At 45.1% G+C, this 23,415-nt stretch overlaps 1 protein-coding gene across 1 annotated transcript; it reads left to right on the top strand.

Moving 5' to 3' along the window:
- Positions 1-8,936: 8,936 nt before the first annotated feature.
- Positions 8,937-16,608, top strand: LOC119658058 (aminoacylase-1-like). Its single transcript, XM_038065310.1, has 7 exons — positions 8,937-9,113; positions 9,200-9,544; positions 15,457-15,603; positions 15,674-15,957; positions 16,075-16,208; positions 16,270-16,330; positions 16,399-16,608. Exons 1-7 carry the CDS (start codon positions 9,029-9,031, stop codon positions 16,540-16,542), a joined length of 1,200 nt encoding a protein of 399 aa, XP_037921238.1. The 5' UTR covers positions 8,937-9,028; the 3' UTR covers positions 16,543-16,608.
- Positions 16,609-23,415: the final 6,807 nt, after the last annotated feature.

Consider the following 23,415-nt stretch of genomic DNA (forward strand, 5'->3'; position numbering starts at 1 on the left):
AGAGGGGCGACAATTGAATGGCGGGCTATGCCATGCCGTCCATTCTCCCAAGATGGCCGAGGGTGGGTCGTCCAAGGGCGCTTGGTGCAGAACAGTAGAGGGAGAGTGGGAGCGTCTCGGAAAGTCATGGGGGAACTGAAGCGCATTTCAGGTATCCTTAGCTTCTTAGTAACAATAGTGTTCGTGTTGTGGTCCGTAATTCGTCAGAAGAACTTCGGAGGAGATCTAAGTGTATTGCTTCAGTGTCTCTAACGATCTTCGGAGGAGAGCTAGAAACCTTCAAACATTGTAGCCTATTGAATAACCGTAGGAATGGGCTAAAGTGGAGGGAGACGATGAAGAATGGCAGCCAACAGAGCCTATTTCAGCTTTCAAAAACTGTTCCGCTCGAAACGTTTCACCATAGGATCAAAGCTCTTATTATACAAGGTAATGATCTTGCCAGTCCTCATGTATTCCTCGGAAACTTCCGTTCCTAGCAACAAAAATTGCGAACTCTTGGCCGCGTTCGAGAGAAAAATCCTCTGAAGAATTTTTGGCCCCCTACATGAGGATGGACGATTCCGTAGCCTACATAACGACGAAATCTATGAGCTATACCATGACCGTCAGATTGTGAATAAAATCCGGCTCAATAGGTTACGGTGGGCGAGTCACTTATTCCGTAGGATGAGGATGATCCCACCCGGAAAGTCTATAAGGGCAATATCTATGGTAGAAAAAGAAGACGAGGCAGACCCTGCTTGAAATGGAGGGATGGCGTAGGTCAGGACGTCACATAGCTTTTACGGATATCGAATTGGTGGACCTCGGCGCAAAACTGGGATGTCTGGAGTTCCTTAATAAGGGAGGCCTAGACCGGATACCGGCGACGTTGATGATGAATAAAGGAGGGAGATACAAAAGTTTCCATAGATTGCAGTGATTTCAGCTATCGTGTTACGACTCGACTTTGATAAATGATTTCGTATTTTAATATTTTTTAATAATTTCCGGGAATTTTCCCATCAAGATAGTAATGCACGCTGCCCGTGATCTAAAAAATAATCATTTCGAAACCACCTCGACTATTTTCAGGATCATATTGATGATAAGTGTAAAATAAATATTTTCTATAAGGAATAGAATTAAATACCGAAGAATTTGACAAGTGGTCGTATTTTTCCTATCTGCATTGAGAAACAGCATTTTAACTCTACCAACGGCCACAAAAGTCCGTTTGAAACAGGAGCTGAAGAAAAAATCTGAATAGGATACAGAACTAATCCTCTCAGGAAGTAGGGACATCCTAGGTGCTGCTAAGGACATTTACTCTTAAAAAAATGTGCTAAAAAACCCCGCTAAGACACCTCTGCAAGCAAGGGGATTAAGGATTCAATAATCAAAATTAAAGTTTCCCTTGCTTATCATGAAAGGCGACTAGAAAAGATGAAAGTTCGTAAACTGGAAACTTGAAAATTTACGCTTTTCAGATAAGAACGCTATCACATACGGTTTGGTTTCTAAAATGTACAAACAATCCCCAATCACCGTATTGAGAGTCTCTGTTTTCTCTATGACACATATCTTGAACAATCCGCAAGAGAACATTATTCAGTATTAGGTGACCACAAAATGCCCCTTTGTCAGTGGGGAGGACCCTCTTTCTTGTCATCAGGGAGATACTTCATGCTCCTTTCTTTGGAGGACATAGACGAATTTAATGGATTACAACATTATCCTTCAAACTATTAACTAGTCAATGACACATGCTTAAAATCTCTCGAATTTGTGGATCTTGTTCGAATAACTGTGGGTCAGGGAAAAGAGGCAAGGAGTGAGGGTTAATATCAATTAAATTAAAGTTCTTAGTCTGATGGGTTCCTTTTATTTGAACCAACGCCCGGAATATTGGAGACCTTGATCAATTATCATGATCATCATCAACAGCGCAACAATCGGTATCCGGTCTAGGCCTGCCTTAATAAGGAACTCCAGACATCCCGGTTTTGCTCCGAGGTCCACCAATTCGATATAAATAAAAGCTGTCCTGATCTACGCCAGCGCTCCATCTCAGGCAGGGTCTGCTCGTGTTCTTTTTCTACCATAGATATTGCCCTTATAGACTTTCCGGGCTGGATCATCCTCATCCGTACGGATTAAGTGACTCGCCCACCGTAACCTATTGAGCCGGATTTTATCCACAACCTGACGGTCATGACATCGCTCATAGATTTCGTCGTTATGTAAGCTACGCAGTCGTCCATCCTCATGTAGGGGGCCAAAAATTCTTCAGAGGATTCTTCTCTCGAATGCGGCCAGCAGTTCGAGTTTTATAATTTCCCGACATTCATTGCCAGGTTTGTGAATATTAAGTAGACCCTTTGTTCTTGGCATTACGGTATTGGGCATTCTTGGTTTGGCTGGAATTTCGATGATTTAGCAGAATTCGTTCAATAATTTTCCACCCGTTTGATTGAGTTTGAGTTGAGTTGAGTTAGCTCACATTAATGAGGGCAAGAGTCTATTTCGCACATCAGCTGAGTTTGGCATCCCTCTTCGTAGCTTGGCCAGACATTGCCAAAAAGAAAGGGAACGTGAGGTTGTAAGGTATGCTACTCCTTTAGCCTCATCTTTATCTTGTGGATACGTCTTGCCGAGGATAAATACTAAATACTTACCTACACATATGCATCTTCTATTCTTCTTCCTCTATGGCACTATAGTCCGCAAAGCAAAGAAAGGGAGACTTCCTTTGTTTTTCCACGAATTAACTTTAAGGAACACTCTTTCCAAAGTGCGCCACCTGGCTCAAATGGAGGTGCTAACAAATCAGATTGGATGATGGAAACTAATTTAATAAAGTTTGTAGATCATTTCTTTCATTTTACGAGATGTTCGAAAGAGAAACAAGTTCTTCTTCTCTTTAATAACCACAACTCTCACTTGTCTATTGAGGCTCTTGATCTTCTAAAAGAGAAGGGGGTTGTAGTTTTATCATTTCCTCTGCACTGCAGCCACAAGTTACAACCTTTGGACAGGAGCGTTTTCGGGCCGCTCAAAAAATATGTTAACTCTGCCTGTGATTCTTGGATAACGAACAATCCAGGACAAACCATGACTATTTACCATACTCCGTCCTCTCACAACTTTTCCACGATCGGTGCAACCCCATAATGATCGCGGATATCCTCATTTCGGATGTGATCTAAACGTGTGACGCCACTAGTCCAACGTAGCATCTTCGTCTCCATTACCGCAAGACGCCGTTCATTGTCTTTTATGGTCGGCCAACACTCAGAACCATAGAGAGCGATTGGACGGACGACATTGCGGTAAATTTTAGATTTGCGACGTTTGTTGATACGTAGATCACAAAGGACAACAGTTGTGGAACGCCCCTTCATCCAGGTTGCGTTAATGCGTGAAGCAATTTCATAACGCAGTTCTCCATTGGCTGATAGCGTTGACCCGAGGTATTTAAATCGCTCAGTTCTGGGCAGATCACTGCCGCTGACAGTGATTGTGCCTGTTTCATGGGGATCAGTCGTCAAAAATTCAGTTTTGTTTAAATTCAATCTGAGACCGTGTTGCATGAGGCGATCATTCCATTTTTGAACAAGTAGCTCAAGATCATTTTTGCTATCAGATGCTAGGAAAACATCATCTGCATAAAGCAGTGTGTAGGGCGCTGAACGTTGGATGTCCCGTGTGACGGTGTCCATAACAAGAACAAAGAGGAGTGGTGAGAGGGCACTTCCTTAATGAACACCAACAGAGACACAAAGCGGTTTTGATACACCCGCCATACTTCGAATTTTACTTTTCGGATCATGGTAGAGCAATTGAACCCAACGCACGAGTTCTTCTGGCATGAAGTGTTGTTGTAAAGCATACCAGATGAGTTCGTGTGGTACACGGTCAAACGCTTCCTCTAGATCCAGAAAGGCAATGTAAAGAGGGCGATGCTTCTCACGGTATTTCTCCATGAGTAACCGCGCAGCGTGTATTGCGTCAGTAACTCCGCAGTTTTTGACAAATCCGGCTTGAATCACGGTTATTTCAACGATTTCGCGAATACGGTTGTCAAGAATGCGTTAAAAAATCTGAACATTGTGCTGGACCACCTTTCTTTTTCCATATTGGAACAGTGGTACTTTCTTACCAGTCGGATGGTGTTCTTCCTTCCTGAATAACCCGATTAAAGAATTCACTGAGCCACAGTATTGGGTCCCAGCTCTTCACTTTCCAGAGTTCAGATGTGATGTCGTCAGGTGCTGTGGCTTTCCCCGATTTCATTCGTTTTATTGGCTCCTCGACTTCAGTTGCGCTGCCTGGTGGAACTGCTTCAAATCTCGGCAATGATTGTGGAAGTGAAGGATGAGCAAATTCTTCAGTTGAAATCTGCTCGAAGTATTCTTGCCATCTATCCGTTACGGCTCGACGATTGGTAAGCAAAGTACCGTTATTGTTATTAACGTAATAGAAGTGTTCGATATCCTGTGTACCTTCGTTGCGGCTTTTAACAAGTCGATATAGATCTCTCTCGCCATCCTGAGTGTCCAGTTTATCGTAAAGATTTTTGTAATGGTTCGCTCGGGTGACAGCGACTGCTTTCTTTGCTTCCCGGTTGGCATTCTTATAAATTTGCCAATTGGCCAGGGATTTATCGTCGAGAAGTTTGTGGTAGAGGCGTTTCTTTTGACGGACCTTCATTTTAACATCGTCTTTCTAAAGCCAAGTATTTCGGTTGATGTACCGCTTACCCGGCTGGGTGACCCCCAGGGTTGCAGAGGTCGCTTTGTGGATCGTGTCTTTCATTTGGTTTCACGATTTCTCCACATTTGTAATGGTCGGTAATCGTGTGAGTGAGATTATTTCTTCTTTCTTCTCACAAAATCGCCACCATTTAATACGCGGCCGGCCAGTGCGTTCCTCACGCTGTTTTATCGGTGGCTTAATTCGCAGGACGGCAATCAACGACCGATGTTGAGGTGCGATGGTCTCATAGGGAACGGCTTTGCAATCAGTGATAGTGGTAAAATGTCGGCATCCTATAGGAATATAGTCCAGCTGCGTTTTACTATTCCCACTACAAAATGCAGGAAGATGAGACAATCATTTGATGAACCATGTATTCATAAGTACAAGGTCATGGGAGTCCGTAAAATCGATTATACGCTCGCCAACCTCATTGCGCGCTCCGAACCCCTTTCCCCCAAAGCACCTGTTACCGTCTGCCTTTTCACCAAAGTGACCATTAACGTCGCCGGCAATGATGATATACTCGCCAGCAGGCACGTGACAAGTCTTTTCATTGGGAAGTTGCCAGAGGGCATCTTTCTCGGCATCATGTCTGTGGTGCGTATGCGGTGGAGAAGTGAATAGTGCGATCAGCTGATATAATGATGAGCTTCTCATCAGCCGATCATCAAATCGTTCGACTTCTTTAATGGCATTACGGAAACCCTCTGAGATGGCAATGCTAACACCATATTGAGTATGTGGGTTACCAAAATAGAGAAGTTTATAGCCATTTTAACCGCGTTCGCGTTCAATGTTGCAGCATTTGGCACCAGACCATCGGGTTTCTTGATGAGCGCACATATCAATGCGTCTTTACTGATGGGCTCCTGCGAGTTCCTCGGTCTTTCCAGTTAGGGTGCCAACATTTAGCGTGCAGACACGTATTTGTTTTGTTCGTTTTGTTCGCACTAACTTGCTTACGCCCTGACGCCGTCCATGCGGTCCACCTGGTCGGTACTTAGTATGCAGGGCCTCCGAAGAACCCCGATTTTCCGGGTGAAAAGCTTATAGCCAAATTGCCACGGGTCCTCATTCAACTCGTTGATAAGGTTCTGCCCGCCGCTAGCTTTGCTTTTATTTATAGCGCTGCGGAGTCTCCTTTTTGCTAATCTATACTGTGCCTTTATGGGCCATGCCTCCTCGTTACAAACGTTGTGCCAAACGACGGAGCTTATGATACTCCCTCCGTTGGTCGGCCATTTCTACCGTCCACCTTACATAGAAAGCTTGTCTCGGCGGAGACTCCTTCGGGGCATGGAAGCCACACAGCGGGGAGCGTCGCGTTGGTGCTCGCCGGCAAGTAGCGCCAACTATTTCGAACGCGATGTACTGGTGATCACTTCCCAAGAAGTCTTCTAGGACTTGCCATCCATCCATCGATGGTGCCAGAGATTCCGACGCAAAAGTGATTTCAGGAATGTTTCCTTCACAACCTGGGCTTCGAAACGTTGGTGTGGATCCGGTGTTTAACTATGAGCCCGGTTCTCGCCGCCATTTACAGAATCCGTTTCCCCCTGGAGTTTGACTGAGGCATGCCCCATTCAAAGGCCCTGGCATTAAAATCACCGCATACCAGGATTCGTCCCTCCGTGCTCGAAACGGCGTCCTCCAGAGCATCAAGCCGGCGCCGAAAGTCCGGCATCGTCTCGTTTGGCGGTAGGTAAACGTTAAAAAACGTTATCTCTAAACACCCGATTCAGACAAACCCGTTCCCTGGGTCTTCGGCAAGAACGCGAAGTTGAATGTCGTCCCGAACCCAGATGCCAGCGGTGCCTGTGCTAGCAACTGGTGAGCGGTTGCATTCCGGTGCATGTTAGTTTGTAAAATGCGGATCATGCCGTTCGTACCTTAGTCCTTTCCATTTCCTCTCTGAAGATTGGACACCGTCCCGTGCCCGCAGGGTGTGCGACGCTCTCACCAGACGCGCCACGATCCCTGCAGACACCTGTAGCACTTGGTGGGGACTATCCGCATTCGTACCCTACATACTATCCATCCAATTTTGATTCTCCCACTGCTAAGGAGTTTCCTCGCATATTGCTCGGGGACTTCCACCACGGCGAGTTTTTGGTCTTGAGAATTTACAAAGGTGATGCCTCTGGATATTCACGCTTTATCGCCTCCTCCACTTCGGCCTTTTCTGTGAGGCAGTCAAGATTCCGGATTTCTTGAGAACACATTGGCTCTAGGCTGGAAACGAGAGTCTTCTCCTCCGATATCCCCTTGACCGTTTCGCAGAGCGTACTCTTGCAAGTCGTCTGTGGGCCCAGTTCGACAAGGAGTCCGCCACTCCTCGTTTTCCGTATGCAAGAGACTTCTGCTCCATAATCTTTAGGTTTCATCCTGTAGCGAATTTCACCAAGGACTTCCGCAAATGTTTTGTCTTCCGTTGGCTTAATGAGCGGAGCCGACGGTCTAGTCCTTCTTCGTTTCCTCGTCTTTTCTGCTCCTGGCTTTTGATTGGCAGCCTCCTTGTCTTTGGACAGACGTGTCTCTGGCAGCATATTCAGTTGTTTCCTTTTTCCTCTTCACCTTCTTTTTTTGGACCCTGGAAACTACTTCGATAAAGTCTCCTTCAGGCACGTCGTCCTCTTTCTGCTTTTTCCCCAGTTCACTTTGCAGCGGGCTATCTGCGGGTCCGTTTGACACAAAGAGTGTTCTCAGCGGAGAGTGCGGCTGTTTCTGCCCTACAATCGTCTTCCGCTCCACGTTCGCCTATAGAAGGAGATACGTTCCAATAGTTCCTCCAGTTCCCGTTTTTGACGCCTATGCTGACGTTCCTCTGGAGGAGCGTTTCCGACTGCATACGCTTCACCACTGCTGAGCATTTGCTGATGGGTCTTTCCTCGGCTCTAGCTAGGACGGTCGACTGCATTTGCATCCGGTTTGTGTGCGAATCCTTCGGCTCAGGACTAGCGATTCTGACTGGGCTTTTTTGGGACAGGGGAACTACAAGGTATTGGAATTGCCATTTTCGCACGGTCAGTCGCGCCAATTGATAAGGCTTCCTCTTTATTTGGGTGCCTCGGTGTCACATCGGGTAAGTCAGCCCTCGCTGCCTCCTTCGCTGATCGCTGCAATGAACGACGCATTTTTATACTGCACCCAAACGCACTAAGCTCATTGTCCTTCCCTGTTGTTTCGTCGATTTTATTATTAATTTATGTGTATTCTCCATGGAAAACTCACCAGCGCATCGTGTGCAAGGAAGTGGGCCGCAATAGTCAGCAACCGGTGTACCCTCGGGGACACAGCCCCTACCCCAGTTCCCTGAGGCCTGACCTACGCTTAGCTCATCCCGGAATTCATGGACGAATCAGCGCTCGCTCGGGGCAACGCGGTCTACTTAACACCGGTTCAATGCAGATTACCCGACCAGGGTCCCGAAGGGACTGGCTCCTGATATACGTCACAACTACCACCTTGGCAGAGTTACACTCACATCGACGTTGACAGAGAACTGTCGAGGGCTCTGGAAATTCCCAGTGTGTCTCGACGTGTACCGGTCATTCGCGGTTCACTCTTCAACGAGAAGCTTTCTCGAGGCTACTACCTAGGACGCAGGAATACCGCCAGCCAGAGGTTCAGAACTACTTACTCGGGCACCTCGGGGACGGCACACCCCGTATCATAAGCGACCCGTTAAAGGTCGCTGACGATCCTGAGACACCAGGATGTCGAACACATAAAGGAGACCGAATCCGAAGCCGAAATAAGAATAACCCATACATAAAGTCAGCGATTGCCAGACGTATAATAGAGCGGGGACACCATTTGTCGTTGGAAAACGCCAATATTTTGAAGGAAGTGAAGACCTTAGAAAATTAGACTCCTACGACAGTCTCCACATCACACACTTCCGTTGGCGATGTTCCGTTTCATATATCTCAGATATAGTCTAGCTTAACTCATACGATGCCAATAAGGTGCAAAACTAGATAGCAGAACTCAGAAAATATTTAAATAATAATTTTGCAGCATTCACACTATAAATAAACCTCAATCCGCAAGTAAAGGCTAATCATATAAGCTATGAAATGATTATATGAGTTGTGCGTTTTGAGTCGGGGTAGAGTCTTTAGAAAGAGCTTCAACTTATCTCCTAACGAATGTTTATCCGCTCCACAAGACGACAACTATTATTTATTAACAATGCTCGATGCAGATAGCACTTCAGTCCGGTTGAAGCAAGTGAGCCGCTAACATAGACCCTCTTTCTAGTATTCAAGCATAAAATTTCCACATGGCTGCCTGGGAGAACAACGAGGAGATAAGACTCTTCCAAGAGTACCTACGAATTCCGAGTGTTCATCCGAACATCGACTACGGTAAGCAAACATTTAATTGAATGCGAGACTTAATTTATTCTGAGCGAGTAAAAACAGATAATTTTAATTACATCTTATTTTCCCAGAGCCGTGCGTTGCGTTCATCAAGAAGCAAGCGGAAGCGCTAGAACTACCAGTGAAGCTGTATTATCCAGTGAATCCGAAGAATCCGATTGTGGTGATAACATGGACTGGACTGCAGCCAGAATTGCCCTCAATTGTCTTAAATTCCCACATGGATGTTGTTCCTGTGTTTGCTGAAAATTGGACGCATCCGCCTTTCGGAGCCGAGATTGACGACGAGGGTCGTATCTTTGCACGGGGCAGCCAAGATATGAAGTGCGTTGGAATGCAGTATTTAGCTGCAATTCGCGCACTCAAAAATGAAGGGAAGCAATTCAAACGAACAATTCACATCATGTTCTCGCCAGGTAAGAATTTATTGCTTTTATAGGATTTCATGGTCATTATGGGCTTTAGTTTGAAATAATACCAGAAGTTATCTAAATAGATTACCATACGTTTAGGTATGAGAACATTGTCTAGATATTATGCGATAATGAATATTGATTGAATTGAAAAATAGGAAAACGTAAAGTTGCCAACTGCGGTTTCGAATGTATTATCCAACAGTCTGAGGCATCACCTTGAATTCACATCATAATTTCTTAAAACTATTTTAGATTTTCATACCGAATTCATTCATGTTGGCTCCGACGTTTTCTTAAAAAAATTCAAACCGCTAATAGCCCAGTACTTTTATTGTATGGAAGAAAATTAATATGTTGCCGCTTAAGCGTAACATAGCCATTCTGACCGACAGCCAAGCGGCCATCAAGGCCTTGTACTCAACGACGACATCTTCCCCACTGGTGGGGCAGTGTAGAGATGCGCTTAACCGTCTGGGCGGCACGTTCAAGGTCACTTTCCTCTGGGTTCCCGGGCATAGGAACATAAAGGGGAATGAGCGGGCTGACGGATTGGCCAGGCAAGGCTCTGCTCTTGGCAGTCCCTCGACGAATACAGTCGGTGTTCCGCTGGCGGCTGTCGGGGGCCGAGTCTACTCGCACTACCCAGGAGCCGCGGGCCTGAAATGGCGAAGGCTTACAAGCTGTGCCAAGTCAAGGAGAATTTGGCCCGATTATAACATAGCCCGACCACGAGAGCTCCTCTGCCAGACGCGTGCAAATGCATTCAAGATTACGGCGGTCTGCACGGGGCACTGGCCCATAAGGGACCATGCCGCTAGGCTCGGCATACCCTTCAACTCGTCAACTGCCAAAGCTGCGGAGAAGGAAGGGAAACCCTTATGCACTTTCTCTGCGATTGCCCAGCTCTGGCTAGAGTCAGGTTGCAGACACTGGGTAAACCATTCTTTTTGGGACCTCAGAGAGATTTCTAGCTGCAGAGTTGGAGAGCTGCTTTCATTCATGAATGCTACAGGCTGGCTCCGAAGATCCGAGCCGGCTGGACTCTGCCTCTCTGCTCCCATAACAACAGTCACGGTCTTAGGAGTTTGTGGCATCAAAACAGCGCACCAAAGCGCGCTAATTGTGCTCCTCGGAGCGGCCACTGATGCCTACCATACCTACTATGTTGCCGCTTGGTTTTCCATTTCATCCAAATATGAAGTGTATATGAGGTTGTTCGTTTCAAAAGACATTCAGTCGCAACCTTTTTGAAATTCACATTGAAGTACTTATGCCAAGAATACGAATATGCAATATACTATGTTATATTGTACTTAGCTGGGCAATTTCATTACCAATGGCTGTTCGGTCTAGGTCTGCCAGAATCTCGGTTTTGCGCTGATGTCCACCAATTCGATATCCATAGAAATTATCTGGTGGCTTAGTCTACGCGATCGTTCCTCCTCAGACTGGGCTTTTTACGTCTTTGTTACGATGAGAGCAGGTGTTTCATCACCTTGACACCAACACCATCACTAAGCCTGTCAACCAACCAAACTCCCCTAACAGGTTTGCCAGTTGTGAACACTGACTGCGCGAAATAATATGTGGAACCGGATGGCACGTGCTGGAGCTAACCCGAATGCCAGCGAATCGGATCTTTAATGTTTTCGGTACTGCTGAATCGGTGTTGACGGACAACGGAGTACAATTCCGTTCCGTTCACTCTGGTCGGGTGATGAAGCAAAGTGACATTAAACATGTGTTCACCGCTCTGTATTCTCCGCAAGCGAATGCCTCCGAACGGGTTAACCCATCCCTAACAGCCGCCATTCGAGCTTACGTCTCTCCTGATCAGCGCGATTGGGATCGAAAGAGGATCATCTGTAACACTTAACCATCATACACGTCCCATGCTTTTTGACTTTTAGTAAGAATATGAGTGGGGGCTTGTGCTATTCGCAACCAAAGTTTGTGGTGGATTCAAGACCACTTCTGTCAAGTCGCCATCGCCTTTCCCAGAAAAAGCCAGGGCTTTCAAAAAAGAGAATAAAACGAAGATGCTAGTATTGAAGGCGCGGTCAACATGATTCGCATCCTACAAATCAATATGCACCGAAGTTCAACCGCTCACGAGTTGTTAGCGCACTTTGCTGCGGAGACCAAAGCTGATGAGCATTACCGAACAAGGACCCAATTTCATGGCAACCTGACGTATCAGGTACTGCTGCCATATGGGTTCGGGATGGCACCTTCCTTAGCGTTCTTACCTAAGGTTGAGGGGACGGATAACGTTTTTCAGTGTCTATCCTACGCCGAATGAGACGATGTCGAAGTTTCGACGCATGCTGGATGCTTTGGAGGACGTTATCTTAGGCACGGATGGGGGATCCTGGTCGGGGGTGACTGCAATGCCAGGGCACTTGAATGGGACATGTCTCACTCAGACTCAAGAGGGAAACGAATTCTCGAAATGGTGGTGCGGACAGGACTGGTAGTTCTAAACACCGGATCCACTCCAACGTTTCGGCGCCCAGGCTGCGAGGGAAGCATTCCAGACGTAACCTTCTTGTCGGAGTCACTGGTGTCGCTGCCCGAGTTCTAGAATACTTCTCGGCAAGCGACCATTAATACATTGCCTTCGAAGTGGTGGACAACAACTTTCGGTGTACGCCACACCAGCGCTCTTTGTGTGAATGGAACGTTGCGAAAGTGAACATCGGGAGATTTGTCGAAACTCGTGGAACAGGTGGGGTCCCGCTGGAGGGTACTCCTGGGGGTGGTTCAGTTGTGGAGTTAATAACGACGGTCTGCGGAGCCCCCATGCCGAGGAAGGCGTCGAGACTTGGCAAATCTTCTATGTATTGGTGGACGGTGGAAAATGAAGAAGAAGTGTCACAGCCTCCGCCGTTTAACACAACGTCTAAACGACCAGGAGAAGGCATGCACCATAATGATGGAGCACAGATAAGCGAAAAGGAGACTTTGCAGCGCAAAAAACAGGCGCAAAACTCGCTGCTGACAGGATCTGGTCGACGGGGTGAATGGGGACCAGTGGGGACTCGGTTACAAACTGGTAACCCCCGCCTCGTACGGGATGATGACGTCGGCGCGGAGTGTGCCGAGGACTGTCCACTTTTCTCTATAAAAGAATTGGAACAGGCAGTCCACTCTATGAAAAGCAAGAAGGCGCCAGGACCCGATGGTATTCCAGCAGAGGTATACAAACTGGTATTCCAACACCAACACTGCTCATTGAAAGGTGGCGAGGTTTGTGCTGATTCATACCGCCCACTTTGTATGCTTGATACTGCTGGAAAAGTGCAAAAAAAGCTCATCAGAAGTAGACTCACTTAAGCGATACGCCCTGCCGGAGACTTATCTCCAAGGCAATTCGGTTTTAGAGCAGGGAGATCCACAGTTGATGCTGTCATGCAAGTCGTGGATGCCATTCAACGAGCTGAGGCACATAGCCGCCGAACTCGAGGCCTTTAATTTCGTAAGATGGAAAGACATTCTAGGCACACTAGACAATATTTTCCACCTGCCGAACTATCTCTTACGGATATTGAAGGACTACCTGAGGAACCGCTCCTTGCTCTATGAAACGCTAGAGGGTCAGACGAGGATGAAGGTCACGTCGGGGGTACCACAGGGCAGGACCTCTGAAACGCTACCTATGATAGTCTACTTAAACTTGACACGCCAGAAGACTTACGGCTATGCAGATGATGTCGCGGCGCTCGTTCCTGGACGCACTGTCGAACAAGTGCAAAGCAAACTCAGCATATTGATGCGACGGGTAAGCGGATGGATGACAACTCATATCTTCAATGTTACACTGGAAAACACCGAAGTGGTCATCCTGACTAAAAAGAGAATTCCGATCTTGCGGCCCACATCGTTCAGCAAGTCGATAATCGGGTCAAAACGAGCGGTAATGTACCTGGGGCTGACTCTTGGCTCAAAGATGAGCTTTTTTGAGCAAATCAAAGCAGCAGCAAACCAGGCTGCAGCTTGAGTTTCGGCGTTAAGTAGGCTAATGGCAAATATTGGGGGTCCTACGTCTAGCAGGCGGCGTCTCCTGATGAGGTCAACGCAGCCTGTCCTGCTCTAAGGTGCAGAGGTATGGGCTGACGGTCTTGGCAAGGAGGTATATCGTAAGTGTCTCAAGCAAGCACATAGGCGGGGAGTTTTGCAAGTGGCGTCTGCGTTGCCCTACTTGCTAAGAAGTATCAAGCCATATACAAGCGCAATGGAGAAGAGACAACGGAGAGCGGCAACGCACCCTATGTTAGAGTGGCAACTCTCTTGGCAAAATGAAACTAGAGGCAGATGGATTATGCGGCTTATCGGCAACTTAGGTACATGGCTAAATGGTGACACTGACTAGTACCCAGTTCTTAAGGGGCATGAAAATTTTCAGTCTTACCTGCACAAGATTGGAAAGGCAAGATCTCCGGATTGCGTGTTTTGCAATGGAGTTGTGGACGACGCCCATTATAGTTTTTTTCTTGTGGAAGGTGGGATGGGATTCGTCAGCAGCTCTGCTTAAACACGGGGGGTCTCTCTCTAGACAACATTGTCGAGGAGATGCTGAGGATTCACTCGCAGGTGAAGCCCTGTTGCCCATTAAATTCTCGCCGGACTGTTAGCATTCGGGTTAGTTCCAGCACGTGGCGTCCGGTTCCACATATTATCTCGCGCAGTCGGTGTTCACGACTGGCAAACGTGTTAGGGGAGTTTGGTTGGTGCAACGTTTGCTCTCATCGTTACATTTTTTTTTACTATAAACATTGTCCCTGTAGATTTTCTGGACTGTATAATTCTCGCCCATACGGATGTGTTGAACTGTTCGCCGTAGCCTATTGGTCCGGCCTTGACTTTACTGCGAACTTTGGAAGCCTTATTAGGTTTGTTTTCCGACTCGAAATTTTGCTTCCTCATATTCCCATACTAAAAATTTCCAGTATTCCTTCTCTTTTGTAATTTCTCCCTGTGCTATGATTATTTTTTTCGTTGACGGCAGCCATAATCCCTTCTTCGCATAGGTAGTAATTCCTGAATAATTTCCTGGAGGAGATTAGTGCATATGATCCACAGGAACGTATGGCTTTTGAGATACAGCCGTCTAGAGATCCACCGCTAACTTATAGTTGTCTCTAAGCAGACTGCTTTCAAGTTCATTCCCTGAATCGTACATTATTGCAAAAGTTCCTGTAGGTTTACTTTTGGAAATTGTCTAGGAATGCACACCCCGAGTGACTCTTTTCTCCTCTTTTTCCCTTCTAGTTAACACCTATATAAGTTCCGGGCATTTGATATTCGTGATAATGTGGTTATTATATAAATCTTCCTTCCTTTTTTAGGATTTTGTGTAAAACAAAACCTTGTTAAAATCGGTTTACTGTCTGTCTATCACATGCATTTGTCTCGGAAGCGGTTGTAGGGATCGACACCAAATGAGCTGTGAACGCATACAGGGAGTTACATCATTATAAGTCGAATTTAAGGGGGGGGGGGGGTCTCCATACAGGAAAAAAAGCGGGGGCGAGGTAAATTGTTTTTTCACTGAATATAGTCATGTGGGATATCAAAGGAAAGGTTTCAGTTAGTACTTTCCGAAGCCGGTTTAATTTTGTCATTTGTTGAAAAGGTGGGAAGTGCAGGTGGTCGAAAGTGATCATTTCTTTCACGGACTCATTCTTCGAAACTACCAAACCGAAAAATCTTAAAAAAATCAATAGGCTGTTACTGTATGGTACCTAGGCTCCGAAATATCCTCCATACCGATGCCGGTTTAAATAAAGTTAATCATATTATATTACTATAATTTTTAGTAATTGTCTGCAAAACCCCCTTTAAGTTTCTCCTAGAATACTACTAACTCATACTATTCATAACAAGATAATCTATCCATTTTTGTTCTACAGATGAGGAAAAAGGCGGTGCTCTTGGGATGGAGAAATTTGTTCCATCTAAGGATTTTGCCGATTTAAATGTTGGATTTGCCCTAGACGAGGGAATCGCTTCTCCAAATGAAACGTTTGATGTGTTTTACGCGGAACGCAGTACGTGGCGTAAGTAATTTTCCTCCTGACTGAATTCGTTATCATCAATCAGGCAACTAATCGAATACTCTCCTGAAAGGTATCTACTTCCATATATCTGGGAGTGCGGGGCATGGGTCTATACTACACAAGGCTACAGCTGGTGAGAAACTTCGTCATATTATGAATAAAATGATGGATTTACGCGACGCTGAAATAAAAAAATTGGAAAATAACGATATGTGGACTTTGGGAGATGTAACGACAATTAATTTGACGCAGGTCAGAGGCGGTGTTCAGAGCAATGTTGTCCCTCCAATGGTTATTGTTGGGTTCGATATTCGTCTGGCTATTGATGTCGACCATGTGGGGTTTGAAAATCAGGTGAGAAGAAGGTTTTTGTTAAGACTTTTTTAGAAAGTAATTCACATACTAGAAACTATATAATTACTACCATATTTACTCGTATTATCTGTTAACCTAACTAATTTTTTTTGTTAGTTGAATAGATTCTGCGAAGAAGCTGGTGGAGGAATAGAAATCGTTTATGAGCATAAAAAACCCTATGTTCCACCAACGCCAATTGATGACAGCAATCCTTTCTGGGCTGGATTTAAACGATCCGTGGATTCTTTGTAAGTATCCATGTAAACAATCAACTTAACAGAAGATACAATAATGATCTTTTGTTTGCAGGGGCCTCAAAGTGCGGACACTGGTTTTTCCGGCTGGTACTGATAGTCGTTATATCCGAATGGTATGTGGCTATTATAGATAATCGGAACCTGGTTGTATTTTAAACTCAATCCTCGATAATATTTACAGGCTGGTATCCCGGCTATTGGATTTTCTCCAATGAATGATACTCCAATCTTGCTGCATGACCATGATGAGTTCATAAAGGCGGAGACCTATCTGAAAGGGATCGAAATTTATAAAACTATCATCCCGAATGTAGCCAATGCTTAATGAGTTCCATTATTCTATTTGCGGTCTATTCCGTGGCATATTAAAAATAAAATAATAAAGTAGCACGAGGACATTAACTCACCACATTCTTTCATTTTTTAAAAGGTTTTCGGAAAAGGGTGAGTCTAAGGACACTCCATTAAGAAATGGGAAGAGACACTATTCTATAAGATTGTTAATTTAAGAAGTTTCAAGTACGTTGGAGGCCATACTCTGGTAGCTTCCATTATGGAAGGGTATGAAATAAATAACTTTTATATAGCTGTCAAGTAAACGAACATATAATTGCATACAATCACACTCGATTGCCGCATCCCTTTTGCGTTTTTATGGAAAACTATACAGGGAGGGATCGATAACTTTGTATTGGAAGTTTCTCCTAGCCTTGTTTCATTGGTGAATACAAAGAAGGGGTAGTATCACCCTACTACTATCGGCCTACTATAGACACTAACGGAGTTATCATTCAAAGTGAGGATTCTCATGCTGAGTAATACGGGATGCTAACCAAGAATTGGGGGATGCACAAGGTTTCTTTTTGTGGTAACAGGTTGTTATTGTTCCAAAATTTTAAAATGTTAGACACTATTTAAGGAAACGGCATATCGAGGAGTACTGTCGATTTATGTAGATAGAAAATTAGAAAAGGTTAGTAAAGGAGGAATGGGCCATGCTATTGAGGAATAGGATAGAAGGTTTGCCTAGACTCTGCCTCTTTGAATTGATTAGGTGATCTGAATGAAATTTTGCACAATTAAATTAATTCTCACAGAACTCGTAGAAAATTTGATCGGATGCAAAGTTTTCCATCCTAAAGTAGTCTGCGATTTTGTCACTTTTGGGGTTTAACACACCTAGGATTCAAGGCATATCCTGTATTCAATTCAAGGCATATACTGTGGCCAATGCCCGAAAACCTTGGCGCCACCACAGTGACGAAGTAGCACGGTATTAATTTTCTTACTCGTGATTTTCATTCGATGGGTCTAAAAAGTATTCCTAGTGATTATCAACGTGGGGATATTTTTGAAGAAAGCTGTGGAGCTAGGTGCAGTATAGCCACTTGGTGTAGGTGAGAAAATTGTTTTGCATATTACTCACTGAGGCAGTCAATGGATATGGCTTAAGAATGCACTCAAAGTCTTCCCCGCTTGTCATAAGAGGCTATTAAAAGGGATAGAAATTTGTGGGCCAATAACCTCCACATTTCGAAACTTTACTGCCACCGAAACATCAACAGTGCTCGCATAGGGACTGATCACACGCTGAAGACCTTTAGCTATGGAAAACCGACTATGATTGATTTCTGGAATGTGCGCACGCTGCTCGACAGCGGTAGCAAGACTCCTCAGAATGCTCGCTTCCTCCAACTCGAGCAAGAATTCCGACAATTTAGGTTGGATATTTGTGCCTAAGCGAAGTAAGATTGTAGGACTCTGGAGAGTACTTCTGTCTTTCTTGCGGCAATGTGCCTTTGTACTCTCGAATACTGGAATACTGGAATAGTGGTAGCTTACGCAAATCCGGTGCCGGTTCCTTACTGACAGCACTGGTACGCTCTCTTGACCTGGGAGTCGGTTTTTGATAGACGTCTGATTGCAAGATTCAGGTCCAGATTAAGGAGCATCGCAATTGTACAGTGCTATGCACTGATGGATGATCGTGATGGGCGATTTAAATGCCAAGGTGGTATTTAACACCTTCCCCGAACATGTGATTCTCGATTTCTGCAATTTTCACCGCCTCGTCGTTGCTGACGCATTGTTCGAGCGCAAAGCCTGCCATAAGATCAGTTGGGTTTCAATTGACTGACACCGTACGAGCCATCAGATCGACTACTATGCCATCAACAGTAGATTTAGGAGTTATCTCCTGGATGTGCGTAACAAGAGGAGCGCTGACGTCGGCATCCAAAGGAATCAACATCTGATGGTAGCTTACTTTCGCTTTCGTGTTGTGTCCACCACTTGTCGCAGGATTGGAGATCTGCAACCCCCCAAGTTCAACATCGACCGCTTATGTGATCTTGCACGCACCTAAGGAACCCCCCCCCCTCTATATAGCCCCATTGTTTTCATAAGCATGCGTGTGTATTGACAGATTTTGCTTCAAACATACCAGAGAGTCGATTAAAATGTTCCACAGAAGTGCAGATCGCATATTTCCTTGGGGGCAACCTTTCGTTGCTTCGGTTGTCAGGTAACGATTAACATTTAATTCAGCACACAGCAACCTACGCAGTCAGTGAAGCACACTCTCAGAGGATTTTATTTCCTGATATGTATGATAATTTTTACTCAATAGGAACGATTTCAATGCTTTCTCGCGAATGTGATGCTTAACTAGATTTCTACATTTCTGAACGATTTTTGAAGTAATCAAAGGACTGCTCAACACCCCGAATGCAGCTTGGCTGTCACTGAAGATTGCGATGCACCTGCCCTTCAACCGCTCATCAATCACCCAGTTTGCCGCTCTTAGGATCGCATAAACTTCGGCTTGAAAAGCCTTTGTATATTGTTCCAAAGGAAAAGCCCACTTCTCGTTTTTATTCGAGTGGTAGACTCCAGAACCCTCTTCTGTTTTTGCGCCATTGGTGTAGAAGACGTATATCCCGCCACGCATTCCTCTGGGTCTTTCAAGTTCTCTCTATGCTTCAGGGTAACTTCATATCTTCTACTAAACAGATGGAACTGGATTCAGGGCTCCCAATAACTCTTCCAATGCTCTGCGCCCCCACATCCGTTGTTTCCCCATAGAATAATCGAATTAGTCTATGAGCTGCTCTCATTGCAGTGCTTTGAATAAATATATCCAGAGGCTGCCAATTGAGTTGTGCATTAAGAGCTGCGCTGAATGTCGTGCTCATGGCACCAGTGATTCCCAGACACACAGTTCTTTACAGTGCGGATAGTTTACGGTGAAAACCTTTTTGTTTCACCTTAACCCACTACAATACGGATGCAAAAACGAACATCGCCCTAATGGTGGCAACGTATATCGGCATTACCACATCAGGCCTGAGACAAAGGTCGTCTGCACATAAGCTGTGAAAGCTCGTTCCATCTTTACCTCTACATGTTTGTTCCAAAGAAGTTTTTTATCTAGAGGTATCGGTGATCTGACAGTGAGACCTAGTCTAGCACCCGCCAGTGTGTAATCAACTCACTTTTGAGATACAGGTTGTCAGGTCAATTACTTCGCTTCTTCTAGGTCCCACGAACATAGTGGCGTACCCTACGTTAGCACTCATAAGACCAGCTGAAGTGATGAAATCAAATAGCTTCTCTCCTCTTGGATTACATTTGCTACTGCCCCAACAAACATGTTGAGCATTCGCATCGCAACCTATTAAGAATTCGAGACCACTTGATTCTGCACCAGATCCCTTAGTTCTTGCGTCTGTGGAGGATACAAAGAATCATAGCGTAAATAAGCGGAGAGAACTATGATGTTTCTTCTCGTGTCATTAATTTGATATTGTTCGATGACCGTAACTAAATCCTGGTAACAGAACTGTCTCAGCATAGTTGTCTCTAACCGTTTTGACATCAGGATACAAGCTCTCGGCCTTATGGATCGTAGAAGATCCTAGATGATCCAATGCCACACATGCTATTAAATCGAACCATCCACCCCCCCCCCCCCCCCTCTTGCACCGGAGACATGTGAGGGCAGTCCTGCAGCTTTGTCAGCCTCGCTACAAATAGATAGGAGAAGGCTTTGGCATGCTGCATGCTAATTTGACCAATCTTTATGTTTTTCGACATAAACTTAGTCTAATGTGTTATGGAAAAGAGTTAGAAACGTATGCCGCAGTCCGCATATGACGGGGTTTCCCCGCACACCGTACCATCAGAGACAAGATAACCTCGTGTTTGATTTCTCTGAGAAAAAACGCACTTGGAGGTACAGCAGTTCCCATGTCCTCATCCATGGAAGGTCCCATCTCATTCCGCAGAGCATTCACCTTTTTGATACTTAGAACCTTGACTGGTTTGCGGTGTCCGGTTTACATAGATTCGATCACTTGAACTGGCAACAAGTCCGTTCCGTTCACATCTTTGGCTTCCCTTTCTTCTGCCTCTTCCATAAAAGGTGTAGGAGAAGTTACTACCAAGTAGGATTCACTCTATAGTCCTTTCATCAGTGCGAGCCACAATACGGGGGTTCCGCTACTGTATGCACTATCCTCCGCGCGCAGCTCCACTGTGGGAGAGCGCACCGAAGATGCTGCAATTTGCTCTATATTGTGTGAATCGAAGACCCTCATTGTTCTTAGCTCTCAAAATGGAGGTGATGCTCAAAAGTTTCCTGATATCATCGTGATGTCAGTCTATCTAGAAAAAACTGGTGCACCATATGGTGACTTCCCTTGAGCACATTCAGACTCTTTTGGTCCAGTTCGGATACTAAGTTGAAACCCTCCACGTTTGTAAATTTGTCCTTCCAGGCGATCATGACCTTTACCCTCCATTGTCCAAAGTCATGCATGCGGATGATATCCTATGTCTTCCTTCGATGGCCCGGTAACCAGCATCCGACATTTTCTGTCCTACACAGCTCAGTGTTCACAATAGTGAACTTGGGCCGACCACCAGAACTCAAAGTCGGAATTACCTGCTGGAGCCACTTTAAGGCAACCTCATCACTGCACTCGAAATGGGGAAGTCCATCGCGAAAACCTCAACTGTTAAATCTTGGTTTGGTTCCAGGCTCAAGCATTTTTTCCACAGGCATTCCCGGAGGATGGTAAATTGTCTCTCTGACATTTTGCCATCCTTGGAGGAAACTCACGCGGCAACAGTCAAAACTGAGGCTGCAACTTGCGCATACGTCCTGTTCCTTCCCGCCTTCGTGTCCGTATTCCTATGGGAGGGACCAGCTTCATTGAAATGCATTGGCCATCACAGATGTGTTTGTCTTAGGCTTCTTGCGCACATTACCAGATCCTTGGATCCGGTATCTCTGGACATTACCGCACCAAGTGGTACAGTCACGTCCATGTTCTCATTCCAAGGTGCTTCATCTTCCTTCGTCTGCCGCTGGCTTGGGGCCTTTCCAGATTCACGGTGTCCGTGCCGCTTGGATCCATTTCCACATAACATCGTGGAACCATTGGCGTCCACGTCACCAGCTTCTCTTTCTTCCGCTCCTCCCGGTAAGGGTGAGGGAGAAGGTTCTGACAGGCAGATCATATTTCTCTACGGGAACTGACAATAGTATGCTCAAAAACATTGTTACAGTTAGTTGTATCATAATAAGTTCACTTGAAGAGGAGTTAAAAATGGCGATAAGAATACCTCCTCCCTTGTAATTCCAGTGCGGAGGTAATTGCGGTCAGTCCTATCAATGTTCCATTTGAAGTCAAGGACTTCCTCGTTTTTGAAAATGTCATTCAATCCAGTCTCAGTGATAGCGATCATGTTGAAATGGCAAGATTTAACGCCAAGGAAGGGTTTATTTATTTTTCCTCTCATTAAGGACAACAAAACGATAAGGATAACTAAAATAGTGAGAATTCTTTTTGAAGCTTGCAGATCGAAGGAATTTTCTTTGAATTGATTCAGTGGCGTGGCAAGCATTTCAAGGAATGATACGGACAAAGGAATTGGAAGGGATGACAGAGATCTGAAGTGAGACAAGTAACCTTTGAATGGTCTGACATGTTTCGCAATTGATGATTCGCACATGCATGTCAATGACCTCTGTAAAGCTACCTACCCTAATGATAAAAAAAAAGTGGCCACCTACCTGATGTCGAAAGAGTGTCAAATATTGCCGCCGCATGTAATATTTCGGGGTTTTTCGTAATTTTGCAATGAAGCAGGTATAAAAAGGGACATCAGAACATCAAAGGACATCAGTTCCTAACAAACAGACGAAGTGCAAGGATACAAAATTTAGAAATAGTGAAAAATCATTCAAAGGTGGAAACAGTGCTTGAAATACATTTTTAATAATTTGTCGAATTAAAATGTCTCCAAAACAGCGGTAAGTATTATAATTATTATCATTAACTTAGTAGAAAAGGATAGTAAGAAAAAACTCATCAAAAATTAGGCTTGCCTCAAGGACTTTTCACAAGGATAAGCCTGGTAGAGTCCTGGAAGCAAGCGGAGAAATCAGTTTGAAGATTAAAAATTCATATATTTGACTTATTTTCAAAAAATCATTTTGTTTGAAAAGAAACTCAAGAAAAGTGTATACATTTTTTCTACAGGCAATTAACGGAGGAAGAAAAAGGACGCATCGTAGGACTAAGCGAGTCTGGCAAATCACAACGCGAAATCGTGAGAATTTTTAAAAAATGGGATGTCGAAGTTTCGAGAAGCGGCGTGCAGCAAGTTTTGCGACGTAAACAAGCAAGCGGCAGTGTAGCACGTAAGAAAGGCTCCGGAAGACCACGAAAAATGAATAGCAGAGACACGAGAGCGTTGGAACAACACGCGCTGAGGAATCGGAAATCGTCGATCGCACAAATATCTAAAGATTTTGTGCCAGCCAGCGGAAACTTAGTAAGTCGCCACACGATTTCACGCCGTTTGAAAGATGTTGGCATTCGCAGTCGGCGCTGTCGAAAAGTTCCGGCTCTTAAACCGAGGCACAAAGCTGCAAGATTGGTTTGGGCCAAAGACCATCGAAACACCGACTGGACTAAAATCATTTGGTCGGACGAATCAAGATTTTGCCTTCGATCGGACAGGCCGCAACGCTGTCTTCGTAGGTCAGGCGAGGAATACAGTGAGGATTGCATCCAGGAAACGCAGAAAGGCAACCCTGGAATAATGGTATGGGGCTGTTTTTCCTCAAAAACAGTAGGTGTACTGCACCGGGTACCAGTGAATACAAAAATCAACTCAGCTGAATATA

The sequence above is a fragment of the Hermetia illucens genome, chromosome 5 (genome assembly GCF_905115235.1).
Source record: "Hermetia illucens chromosome 5, iHerIll2.2.curated.20191125, whole genome shotgun sequence".
NCBI lineage: Eukaryota > Metazoa > Arthropoda > Insecta > Diptera > Stratiomyidae > Hermetia > Hermetia illucens.